Source organism: Ovis aries, chromosome 2 (genome assembly GCF_016772045.2).
Source record: "Ovis aries strain OAR_USU_Benz2616 breed Rambouillet chromosome 2, ARS-UI_Ramb_v3.0, whole genome shotgun sequence".
NCBI classification, from domain to species: Eukaryota; Metazoa; Chordata; class Mammalia; order Artiodactyla; family Bovidae; genus Ovis; species Ovis aries.
In genome coordinates, this window is record NC_056055.1 from 86,168,204 (window position 1) to 86,189,370 (window position 21,167).

General features: G+C 40.8%; 1 protein-coding gene across 3 annotated transcripts in view; it reads left to right on the top strand.

Moving 5' to 3' along the window:
• SH3GL2 (SH3 domain containing GRB2 like 2, endophilin A1) overlaps window positions 1-21,167 on the top strand; it is a 303,037-nt gene that overhangs the window by 226,881 nt on the left and 54,989 nt on the right. For all 3 annotated transcript variants that reach the window (XM_060409519.1, XM_042244880.2, XM_015093233.3), the window contains exon 2: window positions 16,896-16,964. In XM_060409519.1, coding sequence (XP_060265502.1) covers window positions 16,956-16,964 — 9 coding nt within the window. In that variant the 5' untranslated portion in view covers window positions 16,896-16,955. The remainder of the gene's footprint in view (window positions 1-16,895; window positions 16,965-21,167) is intronic.

Consider the following 21,167-nt stretch of genomic DNA (forward strand, 5'->3'; position numbering starts at 1 on the left):
TAACCATAAGTTTATTTTCTACATTTGTAACTATTTCTGTTTTGTAGATAAGTTCATTTGTAGCCTTTTTAAAGAGTCCACATATGGGTGATATCATATGATATTTGTCTTTCTCTGTCTGACTTACTTCATTCAGTATGACAATCTCTAGATCCATCCATGTTACTGCAAATGACATTGTTTCGTTCTTTTTATGGCTGAGTAATAAATAGTCCTTTGTATATTTGTACCACATCTTCGTTATCCATTCTTTTATTGATGCACATTTAAGTTGCTTCCATGTCCTGGCTATTGTAAATAGTGGTGCAGTGAACACTGGGGTGCATGTATCTTTTCAAATTATGATTTTCTCTATATATATGCCTGGGAGTGGGATTGCTGGATCATATGGTAGCTCTATTTTTAATTTGTTAAGGCACTTCCATACTGTTTTCCATAGTGGGTATACCAGTTTACATTCCCACCAGTGATATAGGAGGGTTCCCTTCTCTCCACACCCTTTTTAGCATTTATCATTTGTAAATTAAAAAATTTTTTTCACTGTATTCTTATCAGCAGTCATGCTCGCATAGTATCTTAATAATCATTTTAGAAAAACTGTTTCTGGTGCTACTTTTGGAAATTGTGTCCAGAGCTGCTGCTAATTATCCTGTGGCAATATCCACTTTTGCCATCACTATCAGCAGAGAGATATTTTGAAGGAAAGAAGAAAAGATAAAAGCAGTGATTGTTCAGGGAAATGATAGCAAATAGAAATGGAATAGGAAAAAAAAAAAATGAGACCAAACTCGTGCATAGCTTGGTATACTGCCTTTTCATCCACTTATACTTTGTAGGCCAGCCATGCGCCAGACTAACTCTGGGCACTAGGAACCAGAGATGAACAAAATCAAGATCACTACCTTCCGGGAACTCTATATGTTAGAGATGCATTAAAGTAGATGATGGTAATACAAAATAAAACCTAGCAAGTGCTGAATAGAGTTTGAGCCAGTGTTACTGAACCAAACTTGGATCCACTCACCCAATGTGCAGCACAGCCAGTGCTGACAACAGGTTGTGGTGAAGGAAATACTGTTTACTGCAGGGCCAGGCAAGGAGAATGGGCAGCTTATGCTCAAAGGACCCAAGTTCCCCCATGGCTTTTAGGGAAGTGTTTTTAAAGACACAGTGAGGGAGTGGGTCAGGGGGTCCATGATTGGCTAGTGCACAGTTCTCTGATTGCTGGCTGGTGAGCTAAGCACATGCGGACACAGGGGTCAGCGCTACACTCAGACCTCAGCTGGTCTGGGGGCTGTATGTGCATGGTCATCAGGCAGTTAGCTTCTCCCACCTGGCGGAGATTTTAGGATCTGCAGAGCAATTCAAGCATATGGCTCAGGATATTACCTGTAGCTCTTAGGAGGAACCAAAGGTCCTTGACTTTGTTTCATGACTAACCTACTGTTCGGAGAAGGCAATGGCACCCCACTCTAGTACTCTTGCCTGGAAAATCCCATGGATGGAGGAGCTTGGTGGGCTGCAGTCCGTGGGGTTGCTAAGATTTGGACACGACTGAGCAACTTCACTTTCACTTTTCACTTTCATGCATTGGAGAAGGAAATGGCAACCCGTTCCAGTGTTCTTGCCTGGAGAATCCCAGGGACGGGGGAGTCTGGCGGGCTGCCGTCTATGGGGTCGCACAGAGTCGGACACAACTAAAGCGACTTAGCAGCAGCAGCAGCAGCAGCAGCAGCAACCTACTGTTATTTAGTCTTGCTTGACTGTTTTCCTTTGTTTCTGCATTTTCTCACTTTTCTGATTATATTTGTTCTTTAGAACTCCGGGAAAGTCTAGGAGACAAAAGCTTTTCACAAACAAGAGGCCAGTGTAGGATACAAAGGGTAGGGGCTGTCTGTCCCTGGGAAGGCCCCACAGGGTCTCGCTTAGTTTCACCAGGAGCTGTGGGAGCAAAGAATGAAGCAGGACAAAGGCTAACAGAGTTTTGCCAAGAGAACACACTGGTCATAGCAAACACCCTCTTCCAAAAATACAAGAGAAGACTCTACACATGGACATCACCAGATGGTCAATACCAAAATCATATTGATTACATTCTTTGCAGCCAAAGATGGAGAAGCTCTATACAGTCAGCAAACACAAGACTGGGAGCTGACTGTGGCTCAGATCATGAATTCCTTACTGCCAAATTCAGACTTAAATTGAAGTAAGTAGGGAAGACCACTAGGCCATTCATGTATGACATAAATCAAATCCCTTAGGATTATACAGTGGAAGTGACAAATAAATTCAAGGGATTAGATCTGATAGACAGTGCCTGAAAAACTATGGACAGAGGTTCATGACATTGTACAGGGGGCAGTGATCAAGACCATCCCCAAGAAACACAAAAAGGCAAAATGGTTGTCTGAGGAGGCCTAAAGAAGAGAAGTGAAAGGCAAGGAGAAAAGAAAAGATATACTCATTTGAATGCAGAGTTCCAAAGAATAGCACAGAGAGATAAGAAAGCCTTCCTCAGTGATTGATGCAAAGAAATGGAGGAAAACAATAGGATGGGAAATACTAGAGATCTCTTCAAGAAAATCAGAGATACCGAGAGAACATTTCATGCAAAGATGGGCACAATAAAGGACAGATTGGTATGGACCTAACAGAAGCAGAAGATATTAAGAACAGGAGGCAATAATACACGGAAGAACTATACAAAAAGATCTTCATGACCCAGATAAGCACGACGGTGTGTTCACTAACCTAGAACCAGACATCTTGGAATGTGAAGTCAAGTGGGCCATAGCTATGAACAAAGCTAGGGGAGGTGATGGAATTCCAGTGGAGCTATTTCAAATCCTGAAAGATGATGCTGTGAAAGTGCTGCACTCAATATGCCAGCAAATTTGGAAAACTCAGCAGTGGCCACAGGACTGGAAAAGGTCAGTTTTCATTCCAATCCCAAAGAAAGGCAATGCCAAAGAATGCTCAAACTCCTACACAATTGCACTCATCTCACATGCTAGTAAAGTAATGCTCAAAATTCTCCAAGCCAGGCTTCAGCAATACGTGAACCATGAACTTCCTGATGTTCAAAGATCCTCTTCTGGAATGATGCTGTGTATATTAACAGCCCTCAAATTGTCACTTGGCCTGGATATTGGAAAGTGTTTATGTTTTCCTTCTATGACAAGTTAGTCTTGGGTAGAAGCATTTTGGAAGGCTCCACCTTATGGTCACCATGTCCATGGTGTCCCCATGTTCCTCTTAAGTAACAGGATCATGTGGTGGTGCTTACAGAGTAACAACACTAATCCTTTGCAGTGATGAGGTGATTCATAGTCTGCAAGACACTTAGTTATCTTCTGTAATCTTTGTAACTGCCCTGTGAGGTGGCTTTGAATTATCCCTATGTCAGAAAACTTGAGAGGTAAAATGATTTGCCATATCTAGAAAATAACACAAAATGTCCATTACCTTATGGATGGACAAAGAAAATATGGTATATTCATACCATGAAACATTCAACTGTAAAAGGAAGGAAGTACTAACACATGCCCCAACATGGATGAACCTTGATAACATGATGATATCTGAAAGAAGCCAGAAACAAAAGACCACATAATTGTATCATTCCATTCATATGAAATATCCAAAACAGACACGTCCATACAGTCAGAAAGTAGATTAGTGGCTGCTGGGGCAGGGGAGCATTGCGGGGCGAGGATTAGGGGGTGTCTGTTGATGGGTACCAGGTTTCTTTTTGGTATGATGAAACTGTTCTTGATTTCTTGATTAGATTATGGTGATGGTCACACAACTCTATAAATATGCTAAAAGTCATTGAATTGTGTACTTTAAATGAGTGATCTTTGTGTCATCAAAGTTGTTAAAAACTTTAATTCATTTTTCTTTTCCCCATACTCCAGAGCTTAAGGAAAGTGACTTCTTTTTTTTTTTTTTAATTTTAGTTTTTTATTTTTTTAATTTTAAAATCTTTAATTCTTACATGCATTCCCAAACATGAACCCCCCTCCCACCTCCCTCCCCATAACATCTTTCTGGGTCATCCCCATGCACCAGCCCCAAGCATGCTGCATCCTGCGTCAGACATAGACTGGCGATTCAATTCACATGATAGTATACATGTTAGAATGTCATTCTCCCAAATCATCCCACCCTCTCCCTCTCCCTCTGAGTCCAAAAGTCCGTTATACACATCTGTGTCTCTTTCCCTGTCTTGCATACAGGGTCGTCATTGCCATCTTCCTAAACTCCATATATATGTGTTAGTATACTGTATTGGTGTTTAAAAGTTTAGTGACTTCTAAACAATTACCCTTGGGCCCCTGTTTTGGCACATATTTGATGTCACCTTTTTTTGTCATGAAAAGAGGTGCCAGCCTCTTCTCAAGAGTCTGCCCTTTCCAAATATTCCTCTATCTCTTCTCTCATGTCCAAATGGAACAAGTAAGAGGACAGCCTCTCGGAGGCCCTGTGTCCACTACTTACTACTCACTAGCTGACTTTTGCACTTTAGTGAGCCTGAGAAAAATTTAAAAAACAGTATCCTTTCCTGTGTCCTTTCCTTAGTTTATTTTTTGGCATATTTTTATTGGAGCTTTGCAAGCAGTCAGCTGATTCAAGAGCAAGTCTCCCACATGATTGAAAAGCACTGGACAGAAACTTGAAAGGAAAGAAAGCTGTTAGTGCCAGTTTGGCGTGCTGAAATGTATTTAGAGCACGTCCCCAATTTGATAGACAACTCTGAGCAACTCTAAGCCTGGAGAAATGCCAAATATTTCTCTGTTATTTATCATATTTTATATATATATATACACTTATATATACATACACATATAGGTATCTGTGTGTTTATATAGGTATATATATGTTTATGTGTATGTGTGTTATATATGTATATGTGTATATATATGTATGTATGTGTGTATGTATGTCATATATGTATATGGAAGTGTAGAGTATAGCTATTGGTACAGAATTGACTGAGACAGTAGGAAATGGGACCGTGAAATGAGTAGCTTCTTTTCCACCTTGAAAGTGTGCTGGCAAACAAGTTGTCAGGTTAGCTTTCAGATGTGGGATGCAGTGACATTACTCTGAATACATGTTCTAACTATTGCATCAGCCTTGTCTGTGAAATGTCGCTTGCAGGGGCAGAATTCTAGAATTTACTAGAAGTCAAAATCCTAATACTAGAAATAACGAGTAAAAGGCAAACCAGGAGTTTGTATGATTGGGGGTGGGGAGCCTCCTCCTCTTCTCCTTCTCTGACCTCAGCGTGAGCTGGCAAGGTGTGAGTCTCCAGAGATTCGTCTGCAGTGCAGGCCGCAGAACCTGAAGCTCAGAGTGGAAGCAAGAGTGTGCATTTACCAGGGCATAGTCTTCTCAGGCAGTGACAGGCTGCTTAGCTCGCAGGAAATTCTGCCCAGATTGTAAATGAAATCTATATTTGTATCTGCCTTGACATTAAGGTGCTCTTAACATTTTGGGTTCAGATGATGGAATTTCTACAGCATGAGTTACCAAAGTTGATATCTCAGAGAGGGATCCATCTTTCTGAGTTTTATGTGGTTATTCTTTGTTCCCAGTTGAATCCTCTATTAGCTGGCACAGTGATAAAGAATCTGCCTGCCAGTGCAGAACAAGAGGCACGGGTTCAATCCTTGAGTTAGGAAGATTCCCCTGAGGAGGAAATGGCAACCCACTCCAGTATTTTTGCCTGGAAAATTCCATGGACAGAGGAGCCTGGTGGGCTACTGCCCATGGGTTTGCAAAGAGTCTGACATGATTGAGCATACCCACACATTAGCAGGTCAGTGATTTGCTATATAAGATGGTGGGTCTGGTATTTCTTCATTGAATGCCAAGAGGTGGTCCATCCACATTCGTGACTATTTCTGCAGCCTCTTCGCATCTTCTCCTTACTGTTACTTAAGTTATAGCTTATGATTTATTATTGCAGCTAACAGCATGGTGCCAGCTTCCTTTGGCTTTAGAAAAAGAGGAGCATTTATCTCAGGATAAAGCTCAGGTGCCACATTTGGTGACATAAAATGCTGTATGGAGAACTGATTGAATTTATATGTGACATACTTATAGGAAGTCTCTCAAGTGTCTTCAAATACCCATTGGCTTGCAGCTTGTCCCTGATGTTTGCTTTCTGCAAAGCTGAGGAGCTTACCTTGAGTGGGTGGATGCAGGCTGCCCAAGCATTAGTGATAGCAATGGAGCATATTCTCAGCTGCCTGCCCTGCAGCTGAGACCCAGGGACCATCAGTTACTCTACTTTAATTGGCATCTCCTACCGAAGAGGATTTCTTTTTAATTTTAGAAGGAGATTTGCATCAAAATAACCCTAGAATGTGAGGTCAAGAGGGGAAGAGTTCCACGGCATTTTGTTTTCAGATACTTTTCATGGTATTTTCTTTTTCTTTTCCTTTTCTAATTGTTATCTGCCTTTGATGTACTACAAATACCACTCCAGCAGGTAGAAATCGCGTCAGTTAGGGCTCTTCAGAGAAACAGACCCAGTAGGATATGGAGACAGAATTTTTTCTTCCTCAAGGAAACCTCAGTATTGTTTTTAAGGCCTTTCAGTTGGTCGGATGCAAATCTCCCACATGTTCAAGGACAATTGTGTTTACTTAAGCTCAACTGATTGTGGAATTAACCACAAATCTATAGACTCTCTTGGGGCTTTCCAGGTGGCTCAGACGTAAAGAATCTGCCTACCAATGCAGGAAACGCAGGTTCTATCCTTGGTTCAGGAAGATCCCCTGGAGGAAGAAATGGCAACCCACTCAGGTATTCTCACCAGGGAAATTGCAGGAACAGAGGAGCCTGGTGGGCCACAATCCAGATTGGTCTTAAAGAGCCAGGCACAATATTTGCAACAAGACCTAGATTAGTGTTTGATTGAATAACTGAGTACAGTTGTTGTTGGTGTTCAGTTGCTCAGTCGTGTCCAACTCTTTGCAACTCCATGGACTGCAGCACACCAGGTTTCCTTGTCCTTCACTATCTCCTGGAGTTTGCTCAAACTCATGTCCATTGAGTTGGTGATGACATCTAAACATCTCATCATCCTCTGTCACCTCCTCCTGCCCACAATCTTTCCCAGCATCAGGGTCTTTTCCAATAAGTTGGTTCTTTGCATCAGGTGGCCAAAGTATTGGAGCATCAGCTTTAGCATCAGTCTTTCCAATGGATATTCAGGGTTCATTTCCTTTAGGACTGACTGGTTTGATCTCCTTGCAGTTCAAGGGACTCTCAAAAGTCTTCTCCAGTACCTCATTTTGAAAGCATCAGTTCTTTGGTGCCCAGCCTTCTTTATGGTCCTACTCTCACATCTGTACACAACTACTGGATAAACCATAGCTTTGACTATATGGATCTTTGTTGGTAAAGTAATGTCTCTGCTTTTTAATATGCTGTCTAGGTTGGTCATAACTTTCCTTCCAAGGAGTAAGCATCTTTTAATTTCATGGCTGCAGTCACCATCTGCAGTGATTTTGGAGCCCCCAAAAATAAAGTCAGCCACTATTTCTCCATCTGGAAACTGTTTCTGCTATTTCCCCATCTATTTGCCATGAAGTCATGGGACTGGACACTGTGATCTTAGTTTTTTGAATGTTGAATTTTAAGCCAGCTTTTTCACTCTCCTCTTTCACCTTCATTAAGAGGCTCTTTTGTTCCTTTTTCACTTTCTGCCATTAGGGTGCTGTCATCTGTGTCTTCTCCTGACAGTCTTGATTCCAGCTTTTGCTTCATCCAGCCTGGTGTTTCTCATGATGTACTCTGCATAGAAGTTAAATAAGCAGGGTGACAATATACAGCTTTGATGTACTCCTTTCCCAACTTTGAACCAGTCAGTTATTCCATGCCAAGTTCTAACTATTGCTTCTAGATTTGCATACAGGTTTCTCAAGAGGCAGGTAAGGTGGTCAGGTATTCCCATCTGTTTCAGAATTTTCCACAGTTTGTTGTGATCCGCATGGCCAAAAGCTTTAGCATATGAATGAAGCAGAAGTAGATGTTTTTCTGGAATTCTCTGATCCAAGGGATGTTGGCAATTTGATCTCTGGTTCCTCGCCTTTTCTAAATCCAGCGTGTACATGTGGAAGTTCTCAGTTCATATATTTTTGAAGCCTGGTGTTGGTTTAGGCGCTAAGTCATCTCTGACTTTTGTGACCCCATGGACTGCCAAGCTCCTCTGTCCATGGGATTCTCCAGGCAAGAATACTGGAGTGGGTCACCATTTCCTTCTCCAGGGTATCTTTCCCACCCGGGAATTGAACCTGGGTCTCCTGCATTGCAGGCAGATTCTTTACTGACTGAACTACTGGCTTGAAGGATTTTGACCATTACCTTGCTAGCATGGGTACTGTAGCCTAGCTTAATTGATTCATCAAATTAACCATACTAGAAGTAGATACCAAATTTTAAATTGAAAGACACCTTAGAACTCTCCTGGTTATCTCACCACACCCTAACCCAAATTGTGGATGAGGAAACAGAGGCCCAGAGAAGTTTGTAGTTTCATTTTACAAAAAAGTAAAGAGCTTCCCAATAGTTACTCTTAACAACGGAAGACCTAGGGCGACTTTCCCTTGCCTTATCAGCTGAGTCATAGGGCTTTCGGTTTTAGGCCATTCATTAGAGGGTCCTGAAATCCCAGATGAATTACTGTTTTTTTTTTTTTTTTCTTTCTAAATTCTGCTTTTTTCTCAAGGGATTTTATAACTGAGCTTTAAATAGAATTTAAAAAAAATAGTATATGACATAATTCTAGCCCTAAGTCTTGGAGTCTATTTTTAGCAGACACTGTCTTTTTATATTTCACTCAGTTTTGGTGGCTTATTGCTGTAGACTATGAAAATGCATGATTTTTTTCCTATTGCCAGGGATTGGAAACTCTATGGATATATTTTCAAATTCTGTGAATCCCCCTTCCCAAATTACCCTTTATCTGATGAGGAGCTAGATTCTTTGGATGAATGAAAAATAGAGAAGTGGTTATTGTTTTTTATTATGTACATTTTATGTACTTAATTTTCTTTTTTTTTTCTAGAAGACAGAAATAGGATCACTTGTGAATATAGCTGTAGGTGATAGTATAAACTGTCTTTCCAGGGAGGGACTGAAATTTGCATAATACGTCAATTATAAATACTACCATTTCCCTTTGAGGTGTTTGTGTAAGTAGTCACATAGTGCATGGGAAGTTCTCAATTTGGTGCAACAGAGCTTAGAAACTTATTACTCTTAACCCAAGCGAACCACACCGGAAGCTTAGAACATCATGCAAATCAGTTTCTGCATTTTCTATATAGTATTTGACAAAAAGCAAGATAGGCTTGTCACGCGAGTGTATGTTCCCCGGTTCTTTGTCTCGTCACAACAAAGATTTGGAGCAACGGACATTAGAGCCCTCGGCACGTCACAGCTCTCGGGTCTTGGACAAACCGTGTTATAGCTCTTAGGCAAATCAGTGTTACAGCTCTATTTTATTTAGAAGATAGCAGGAGAATCCATCCTTGAAGCGTGAGGGCATGCCAACCCAAAGATTTGAAAGGAAGAGAGTGGAGGAGCGTGTGGGAGAGAGAGAGAGGGAGAGAGAGAGAGAGAAAGAGCGCATGCACGCGGGAGAGAAAGAGAGAGAGAGCGTGTGTTGGCTCCTGCTTTTATATGTTTTCCCTCCACCTGGGCCTGCCCTGTGCAAATTGGGCTTGGCCAGGAGTGCTGTTTGTTCTACCTGAAGTCTTCACTCTGGTCCTCGGACCTTCCTTTTTAGCCACCGCCATTGTGGACTCCTTTTTCCTATTCTACCTACCTAACAGGCTGAAAGTTGGGAAAAGGGCCAAGTGCTTAGTTCTCCTAACTCATTCTAAAGTTTTTGGCTCCAAATATTCAAAGAAAATCACTCCTCATTCTGTTGAATGCTTGGGGCAGGGGGGATAATTGTGAGAGGAATCCGTTGACCAAAAAAAAGATGCATAACATGACAGTGGCAGTTAAGTTTTATTGGGGGCAAAATGAGGACTGCAGCCCAGGAGACAGCACCTGAGACAGCTCTCAGAAGCTGCTCCGGACAGGGAGGGAAGGTCAGTATATGTGATTTCGGTGAAGGGGGTGGTCATTGCAATTAAGCACTTACTTTACAAGAGGTTTTCTGTTACTCCTGAGGAGCTGATGTCACCATAAAGGGATTTAGTGTTTTTCTAGATATGAGGAGATACAGGATTGGGATCATGCAATCAGTTGCTGAAAATATGTATCTTAAGACCTGTTCTATCAGTTTCACTGAAGCACAGAGTGACTCATTCTCTACCCTGAACTCCCTTCACGTGTGTCGAAGGTCAGCCGCTACAGCAGCATGGGATTCAGTCCCCATGAAGACAAGATGGCAAATGCCCTTGGCAAGCACCAGTTTGTAGTTGACAAAGCTTTTTATTTTTCTTCAGTATAGTGAGAAATAGAATTAGCATGGAGAAGGCAATGGCACCCCACTCCAGTACTCTTGCCTGGAAAATCCCATGGACAGAGGAGCCTGGTGGGCTGCAGTCCATGGGTCGCTAAGAGTCGGACACAACTGAGCGACTTCACTTTCACTTTTCACTTTCATGCATTGGAGAAGGAAATGGCAACCCACTCCTGTGTTCTTGCCTGGAGAATCCCAGGGATGGGGAAGCCTGGTGGGCTGCCATCTCTGGGGTCGCAGAGTCGGACACGACTGAAGCGACTTAGCAGCAGCAGCAGAATTAGCACAGTTAGTTCAATTAACTTAGTTTAGATAGATGAAAATGCCTTCACTCATTTTCAAGAAAATATGAAATTTCTGATTGAGAAAAATAGTATATAGTTTTTGAAATTCACTTTCAAAACATCATGGCATTTAAGCATTCCAATTTAAAGACAGCTGAGAAAAACTAGTGTGAAACCTGTATCCCATAAAGTATATCCATCCTCCCTTTCATACATGGCAACACCACCATCTGGAAAAGCTAGGTCTACTTGTATTTAGCTAAATACCAAGATAATATTGCTGTGATTTTGACTTTCCTGTTTCCTTCTGAATATTAGGCATGTTGTCAAGTATTATCATTTTAATTTTAGTACCTAACCAATGAATAATAATTAAAGAACTTTCATAGAGTCAGAGTATGGGCTTCTTTTATTTGATTTCCCTGGTGGCTCAGAGGGTAAAGTGTCTGCCTGCAATGCGGGAGACCCGGGTTTGATCCCTGGGTTGGGAATATCCCCTGGAGAAGGAAATGGCAGCTCACTCCAGTATTCTTGCCTGGAGAATCCCATGGATGGAGGAGCCTGGTAGGCTCTACTCCAGGGGGTTGCAAAGAGTCGGACATGACTGAGCGACTTCACTTTCACTTTCTTTCTTTCTACAAATTGTTGATGTCTTTCTACAAATATTGGGAAAGCCTTATTTTGAGTTTGCTGTATTTTTACTTATTGTCAACAGCAAAAAAGTTATAATGTTTTACAGGGGAGATAAAACTCTCAGAAATGATATAAAGAACAAGTGCTCACTCATAATTAAGGGTCCTCCTTTGATTTATTTTGCTCTTAGAATAATTCATTGACACACATTTTTGTTTCAACTGATGATTTTCTGCTGTGCAGTGTGTTAGGTACTGCAAAAGTTTTCAGACAAAGATGCATGTGATAGGATTCCCACCTTTGAATTTTATAATCAGATAAGCAAAAGTTCTCAGCAGTTTTACTCATCAAGTAGCTAGTTCCAGGGAGTCCAACAGATGGTGTATTTTATTAAGAGTGAAGTGGAAATCTAGTAACTTCCATCTAGGGTGGGCATTCAAGATGAAGATGGAGAAGGTGAAAGTTGGATTAGGTACTTAGGTACATCTTAGGTACTTGGCAGGATTTGAAAATTAGAAAAGAGAAATAATATAGGTCCAGGTACAAGGCAAAAGGAATTAACACAGCATATTTGGTGACTGGTAAAATCTGGCTTTGTATAATGAATAATGAGACAAAGCTAAAGAAAAATAGGGACATCAGACAGTAAATAACTTTGCAGGTGTGTGGAGTATGAATAAATTTGGTCTTAAGTCTATTGAATTTCACTGATGATGTGATTTTCAAGGAGACCTTTATAAAAGGCCGTTGGAGATAAGGTAGTTGGGTATTCAGTGTTTGACTGAAGTGCAATATAGGGAAGTATCAGAGCTGCAGCCAGAGGCTGGAGTGTCTTTTGCCTAGAGGTGATAATTCATGCAGGGGAGGATGAGTCATTGTTGGAGAGCCTGCAGCATCCTCATCCTTTGTGCTGAGAACAGTGGTCATTTATTTAAGCTGCCTCCTGCTGCTGGTCCCCTTATTTTTCTTATTTGGCATATAGAAAAAATAGCGTGAGGCAACACGACTGCAGACTCAGAGTTAAGACTTTTAATTTAAAATGTGAGTTGATTATATTATTTATTTTCTTTCTGTGAAGAGTTATGCCTTTTGAAAAACCACCCCTGAGTGAAATGATCAGTCCTGTTTGCCTTACTTTATGCCTCCTTTCAGTCTTTTTAACATTAACATTTACAAAATTGCACTGTAGTTCAGTCCACAAATCTTTACTGAGTATATCTTGTGATGAATACAATGAAGAATAACATAGAGGAAGATGAGATTTTTTGGTTCGGTTGAAATATATATGGAGAGTGTAATAGAAAATAAGATCGGAAGCACAAGTTCTCAGTGTTGTGCTAGGTAAGTACACTGGAAGATTTTGAACAGGAGAGTTGTTTTTAGATGGTATAGGTGGGCATATTGACTCATTTATACTGTTTTGTTTGATTCAAATAACTTTTGCTAATGTTTATTTAAATAGGGGATCAATTTCTCAAAAAGTGAGTATACTAGCTAAAGTATACTAAACAATATCGGAAAATATTCAATAATATGAAATCTTTTTAGGAACCACCTCTGGAATATAGTAGAGCAAAACTATTCTTAAATAAATGGTACTAGGTAAGGAAAGCAAGAGCTATATTAGTGTCTCAGTGGTAAAGATGCTGCCTGCAATATAGGATACGTAGGTTTGATCCCTGAATTGGGAATATCACCTGGAGAAAGAAATGGCAACCCACTCCAGTATTTTTGTCTGGGAAATCCCATGGGCAGAGGAGGCTGGTGGGCTGTAGTCCATGGGGTTGCAAGAGTTGGACATGACTTAGTGACTAAACCACCACCAAGGAAAACAAAACTCATTGTTGGCCAGATGAGCTCAGGGATCCTGCCTTCCTCACCTGACTCACATACACAAAAGCAATAGAAGTTTTAGTAATGTTATTTAAAGAACAGGAGGAGGAAATATTTGCCATACTCCTAAGGAATGAGAAGATGGTTATTTAGCAGATGGTTTAATTCAGTGCCTTGGTATATTTAGATCCTTTGTGACTTGGGGAAAAAACAGCCCAGAGAACAGTGTAGATATCATTTTGAGTACTCTTTCTTTTGCCATGGATCAAATCAGATAAGAAATTTACATCAACCAAGCAATCAGACCAAGACCAGTATCTGTTAGCCTCATTCAGTATATTTGGTGAACAGTTTCTCTTATAGCAGCTCAAATGTCAGCTTTTGTGGAGAACAGATTCATATTTTCTCTTTCTTCCTTCCTCTCTGTCCCCCTCCCCTCCCTTTCTCTCTTTCCTCATCTCTCTCTCTCCCCACCATCTCTCTCTCACATATACACACTCTTTCTCTCTCTCTCTCTTTCACACACACACACACACACACACACACACACACACACACACACACACACACGCAGAGTACTTAAGCCACATAGGTAAGGTCAGTGGACTGATAGACTGATGATTGTGCTTTGCGTGAGTTACTAGGACTAGTTCTGAATTACTAATGGCCAGTGTGATCTCATTTGGTATTCCTATAATACAGTGAGCCACTCTGGTGCTAACCTATTGATGGATATAAAAAAGAAGGAAATTAAAATTACTTTCAGTTGAGCAGTATAGGTTGAAAGTATAATATAAGCTTCTGTGGTTTTGATGAAGGTCCTATTTTATTGCTTAGATATGGTAGAAAATGTGATTAACCAAGGTTACCAGGATTTTCTGTTACTATAAATGGAGACGTTTTTCAGCTACTTGGTTTCTGTGACAATTTTGCAAATGAAAATTAAACATATCATTCATGGATCATGGGAGGAATATATCTATAATGATTCTCTTTAATCAAAGTGGGGCCTTGGGCCTGATGACATTGCAGACAGTCAGATAGAACTGAGACAGTTGAGTTGGGAGTATGAGGCTTATATTTCTTTACTGCATAGGAATTCAACAAGATTATAGAGTTTCCCGGCCCAAATTTAACAGATAACCACATACATCAAGAATAAGACACAAGAGGGGCTTAAATATGAATGGAAATTGCCATCACTGAGCAAAGTGAAAGAGAGAGAATCAGTGTACAAATCAGAGTAAAATTTGTTTGCTGATAAGCAAAATTTGATAACAATAACCTTTAAGTTCCCTTCTATTCCTAATTTTCTTTGACTTAAACTTGAACATGCAGGTTAAGTTATTGACACTTGGAATTCCACTAGGAGGTCCTAAACTGAATTCTAAGGCCTTTCCATCTCTCTCTGGCTTAGTAACATCTTTAAGAAAGTAAGCAAAAACTGGCTGCTGTGCCAGATCAGTTGATACAGGCTTATATTTGGTTGATAGTGAGGCAACACAAAGCCTAGATCTGTGCTGCTGCTGCTGCTGCTGCTAAGTCACTTTAGTCGTGTCCAACTCTGTGCGACCCCATAGACAGAAGCTGATCTTGTTGAAATAATTGATAGCCACCATCACTTAGGAAACAAGTTAAGTGAGAGGGCTGATGTCAAGGACTGAGGGTTGAAATGGTGAATCGAACTCTGGCCATCTGGCCATTTGATACAAAGAACTTTAGGCAGAAATGGCCAGCACCATGGACAGCTCTTCAGTACTGCGGTGTGAATGCAAAGCCACCTAGGGTTTACTTGGGGAAATTGCCTTCCAGGTAATTTTTTAAAATTTATGCAAGCCTCATAAAAAAGTTTATTTATGCAAGTCTCAGTTTTCTGATGGAGAAGGCAATGGCAACCCACTCCAGTACTCTTGCCTGGAAAATCCCATGGACGGAGGAGCCTGGTAGGCTGCAGTCCATGGGGTTACGAAGAGTCGGCCTGACTGAGTGACTTCACTCTCACTTTTCACTTTCATGCATTGGAGAGGGAAATGGCAACCCACTCCAGTATTCTTGCCTGGAGAATCCCAGGGATGGTGGAGCCTGGTGGGCTGCCGTCTATGGGGTCGCACAGAGTCGGACACAACTGAAGTGACGTGGCAGTAGCAGTTTCCTGAAAATTGTTAGATTCTTCTTAAGGTATTAAATAGCAGTTAAATAAACTGATAGAAAAGACCAGGATTTTTAAGCAGACCAGGGAAGCCCAGCAGGTGCAGGTTATTGGTGAGAGAAGGGAACTAGGATATATTGTATGTCTGATAGGTTCAGATAGGAGTTTTTATATTTTATACCATTTAATTTGCATAACAACATGGTGTGCCACTGCAGTCCGTGCCATAATCTTTCATCTCAGTATATTCCTTCTGTTACTGCTGTTGAAGTGAAATCTGGGCCAGAGTGGTGAAAGAATTCAGGCTCTTGATTTTCCCAAGAGTGATCTCTTCTAAAGCTCTTCCTGGTGGCAGAACACAAGAGTTAAAGAAGGGGAATGTGAGCACTATACCTCAGCCCTCAATAAGGGGATATCAGAGCTTCCAAGGCGAGAAAGTGAGCCATGTATCCCAGGGCCCTTTTAGAAGGAGGTAAACCAAGCTTACTTGGATGACCCAGTTGTTACTAAGGTTGCTGCAGGTCTCACCATGGTGGGGATCTTCTGCAAAGACCCTCAACACAGTGGCTATTAAAAGAGTGAAACTTATACTTCAGTATGTGTATGTGATAACTTTATGTAGCACAGTGACATCTTAGTAAAAAGCATCTAACTACCTTTACAGTTATTTTAAGAGAAATGACATTCTGGTGTCATTAGCATTTAATATTTCCTGTTTTTAATGAAAGTGAAATATTTTTCTTGTGATTCCTTTGTAATTTTTATTAGACTTAATTTGATCTTTATTTCAAAACAGAATAGAATGTCTAATTTTTTAATGAATGAATTCTACAAGTAGAAAATGTACCTTTGCATATGTAAACTGATGAACATAGAATGTATGATAATGGGAATTGACTGGGTAGCAAAGAAATACTCTCAACATCTTTACACACAGTTTATCTTATGTATATAAGGATATGGACAGCTACAGGGAGATTTACAAGATAACTATTTAAGTCCCTTTATCTGAAGATCAGTTAGGCTGGTATTTTTCATACCAGTTTGATAGATGCTTGTGATTATCTGTTCAACAGCCCATTGAAAAATAGGTTGAAGATGCAGTAATTTTCTACCTAGGTAGCATTTTAGATCCATTATCAGAGGGAAATGATTATTGTATGATGCTATTGTCCCTTGGAACTTTCAAAAGGAAAATGTTAGTGATTTGACAGTTGTATGATGATTCATATAACAGAAAGAGCACTAGAGTTGAAATCAGAAGACACAGCTTTGAATTCCTGCTTCAGTATCTACCAGATGCGTGGATTTTGGTAAATTATTCATATCCTCTGATACACAGTTGCCTCCTGTGAAAATGGGACTGCCTACCCATATCAGAGAATAGTTGTGATGTTATATTAGATGATATTTGTCAAAGCACTTAAAACTTGTGACATATTTTTTAAAGCAATTTGTTTATAATAATTCCTTTTTTTTTTTTTTTTTTGGTTATTTTCTACAGAAAGTGAGTGAGAAGGTTGGAGGAGCTGAAGGAACCAAGCTAGATGATGACTTCAAAGAGATGGAGAGGGTGAGTCTTCATCACTTAGATTCCCTTGATGTGAAATCGCCCAGCATACTAAGTGGAGAAGGGAGAGAGGAAAGGGGAAGCTGTTCTCCACTGGTACCTGAGAATGCAAAAGTTACTCTTATAAGTACTCTCTTTTTAGTGACTATAGCAAAACAGAAAATGTAAAGTGCCTTTTTTTTTTTTTTTTTTTGTAACTATCCTGAGAACAAAGCCTCCATGAAGGTGAAATGTCGTAATGGATTTTATCATCACTTTTCCAAATAAGGACAATATGGAGCTGGTGTTTGAATTGGACTGGGCTGGTACAAACAGAAGAGAAAGTGGGGAATGATGTATCAGATGTTTTGGGGAGAGTTTGAGTCACTCCAGCTTTTGAGAACTTCCCTGAGGGGACTGTGCCAGCAAGAGTCAGCAGGTGCAGTGAATGTAGTTGTGAGCCTGTCTGCTCTTGGCCTGAGTTCCACCTACACTGCTTGTTACACAAGTCAGGATATTGCTCTGGGCCTCTGTATTCTCATAAATGTAAAAGGAGAGTACATGTTCGTTCTTAGAGATTTATTAAGGATGAAAAATAATATAAATCATGTAACATTTTTCCTTAAAAGAGCAGATGCTCGACAAGTGAGAGTGGAGATGGTGAACAAAATATGCCTTTTCATTTTTCTTGGGACAGGTGCCATATTTTCCCTTTTGCTTTTCTTTCATTTTGAGACTGTTCACTGAAAGCGAAACATAGGCTTATGATGGAGAATGGACATTACATCATGCAATTAATTATTTTAGATGGTAAATTGTGAATGAGTAAAGGATCTGGGAATCCAAACTGGGTACTTGAACAGAGAGAATGTCAAAAGCCCGTGATACCCAGAAACTGCATTTTTTACTTAGTCTATATCAGTTCCAGTGGGCAACCTCAGTTTTCCTATTAATATTTTTGCTTTCTGCATGAAGCATCAAGCAGAAAATTCATAGATGCTTTCTTCCCTGACTTTTTCAGTTTTTGTTCTGAAGAGTTCACTGATGAACAAAACAAATCTTTGTTTTGTACCTTCTTTGAGACAGGCTTGTGGGATACATTAGTAAACAGGATAGGTAAGGTTCCTGACTGAATTAAAATCATAATCTAGTGCGGAAAACAGACTTTAGACAATTACTGTCCAGTGTGGCAAGGGTAATGAAACGTGGCACTAGAGAAGCTTGGAACAGAGGAAACTCACCCACATAGGGTGGTCAGGGAAGACTTTCCTGATATTTACGTGAGGATAGAAAGAATTAGCAGAGCCTAATGTATTTCTAGTAAAGGAAACATCAAGCAAGAGAGGACTGGATGCATTGGAGTTCCTGAAAAAAAGATGAGTTGCCCAGAGACCAGAGTCTTGTGAAATAGACCATTCAGTGTTTAGATAAACCAGCTAAATAGCTGGTATTTCTGGCCAACTTTTTGAGGTGGACCTCACTGATAGACAGAGATCTGATAGACGGATCTGAGAGACAGAGTGCCTGATGAACTATGGATGGAGGTTCGTGACATTGTACAGGAGACAGAAATCAAGACCATCCCCATGGGAAAGAAATGCAAAAAAGTAAAATGGCCGTCCGAGGAGGCCCTTACAAATATCTGTGAAAAGAAGAGAAGTGAAAAGCAAAGGAGAAAAGGAAAGATATAAGCATCTGAATGCAGAGTTCCAAAGAATAGCAAGGAGAGATAAGAAAGCCTTCCTCAGCGATCAATGCAAAGAAATAGAGGAAAACAACAGAATGGGACAGACTAGAGATCTCTTCAAGAAAATTAGAGACACCAAGGGAACATTTCATGCAAAGATGGGCTCGATAAAGGACAGAAATGGTATGGACCTAACAGAAGCAGTAGATATTAAGAAGAGGTGGCAAGAATACACAGAAGAACTATACAAAAAAGATCTTCATGACCCAGATGATCACGATGGTGTGATCACTCAGCTGGAGCCAGACATCCAGGAATGTGAAGTCAAGTGGGCCTTAGAAAGCATCACTACAAACAAAGCTAGTGGAGGTGATGGAATTCCAGTTGAGCTATTTCAAATCCTGAAAGATGATGCTGTGAAAGTGCTGCACTCAATGTGCCAGCAAATTTGGAAAACTCAGCAGTGGCCACAGGACTGGAAAAGGTCAGTTTTCATTCCAATTCCAAAGAAAGGCAATGCCAAAGAATGCTCAGACTACCGCACAGTTGTACTCATCTCACACGCTAGTAGAGTAATGCTCAAAATTCTCCAAGCCAGGCTTCAGCAGTACGTGAACCATGAACTTCCATATGTTCAAGCTGGTTTTAGAAAAGGCAGAGGAACCAGAGATCAAATTGCCAACACCCGCTGCATCATGGAAAAAGCAAGAGAGTTCCAGAAAAACATCTATTTCTGCTTTATTGACTATGCCAAAGCCTTTGACTGTGCGGATCACAATAAACTGTGGAAAATTCTGAAAGAGATGGGAATATCAGACCACCTGACCTGCCTCTTGAGAAACCTATATGCAGGTCAGGAAGCAACAGTTAGAACAGGACATGGAACAACAGACTGGTTCCAAATAGGAAAAGGAGTACGTCAAGGCTTTATATTGTCACCCTGCTTATTGAACTTCTATGCAGAGTACATCATGAGAAATGCTGGGCTGGAAGAAGCACAAGCTGGAATCAGGATTGCTGGGAGAAATATCAATAACCTCACATATGCAGATGACACCACCCTTATGGCAGAAAGTGAAGAGGAACTAAAAAACCTCTTAATGAAAGTGAAAGAGGAGAGTGAAAAAGTTGGCTTAAAGCTCAACATTCAGAAAACGAAGATCATGGCATCTGGTCCCATCACTTCATGGGAAATAGATGGGGAAACAGTGGAAACAGTGTCAGACTTTATTTTTGGGGGCTCCCAAATCACTGCAGATGGTGATTGCAGCCATGAAATTAAAAGACGCTTACTCATTGGAAGAAAAGTTATGACCAACCTAGATAGCATATTGAAAAGCAGAGACATTACTTTACCAACAAAGGTCCATCTAGTCAAGGCTATGGTTTTTCCAGTGGTCATGTATGGATGTGAGAGTTGGACTGTGAAGAAGGCTGAGCACCAAAGAATTGATGCTTTTGAACTGTGGTGTTGGAGAAGATTCTTGAGAGTCCCTTGGACTGCAAGGAGATCCAACCAATCCATCTTAAAGGAGATCAGTCCTGGGTGTTCATTGGAAGGACTGATGTTGAAGCTGAAACTCCAATACTTTGGCTACCTCATGCAAAGAGTTGACTCATTGGAAAAGCCCCTGATGCCTGGTAGGATGGGGGGCAGGAGGAGAAGGGGTCGACAGAGTTTGAGATGGCTGGATGGCATCACCGACTCGATAGACATGAGTTTGAGTGAACTCTGGGAGTTGGTGATGGACAGGGAGTCCTGGTGTGCTGTGATTCATGGGGTTGCAAAGAGTTGGACATGACTAAGCAACTGATCTGAGCTGAACTCACTGATAGAATAAGGACCCTTCTGATAGGATATTTAATATGAGAGTCCTGAGCCCCGACCTGAAGTCTGGGAAGCCAGCCTTTTACACAGAATGCCTGACAGCCACTTGCTTCCACTGGACTGAAGTCTGCATTGGTCTCTATTTCTCATCTCTGGACGGTTTGAAATACCACCTGGCCTTCAGCCAAAGCCAGGCCACTGCTGTTTAAGTTTTCTGAAACAGAATTCTACCCATCCTTCTTTTACAGCATCTGGGGCTCTAGAATCTGACACACATGCTCAGAATAACTTGGCTTTGATTCCTGCTTCACCGTTTTTATTGGAGTTCCATACCCGTCTTTATCAGCAGCCCCATGGGTCTGTTAATTTGCACGAATCTTGTCTACACCCAGTCTTCCTTCATCCCTCTTATCCTTTGATGTCTCCCTCCCCTCCTCCCCCACCCTGGAGGAAATTTATAATATGCCACTCGGTCAGAGCTCTGTCATTAATGACTGGTTTAGCAGGTATTATATTTAGGAATTTAGGACCAAGGAATCAGAATTGGAGTCCTGCTTTCAGCCTCTGCCAGGACATAAGGCAATAAGCTTGGTAGCCCACTGCCAAAGCTGAGACTAGCTTTCTGTTTCTTAAAAATGAGACTAAAAAGAAGAAATTTGGAGAATAGACTTTATAACTGAATGACTAATTAAGGCTTTGAATCCATACCAAT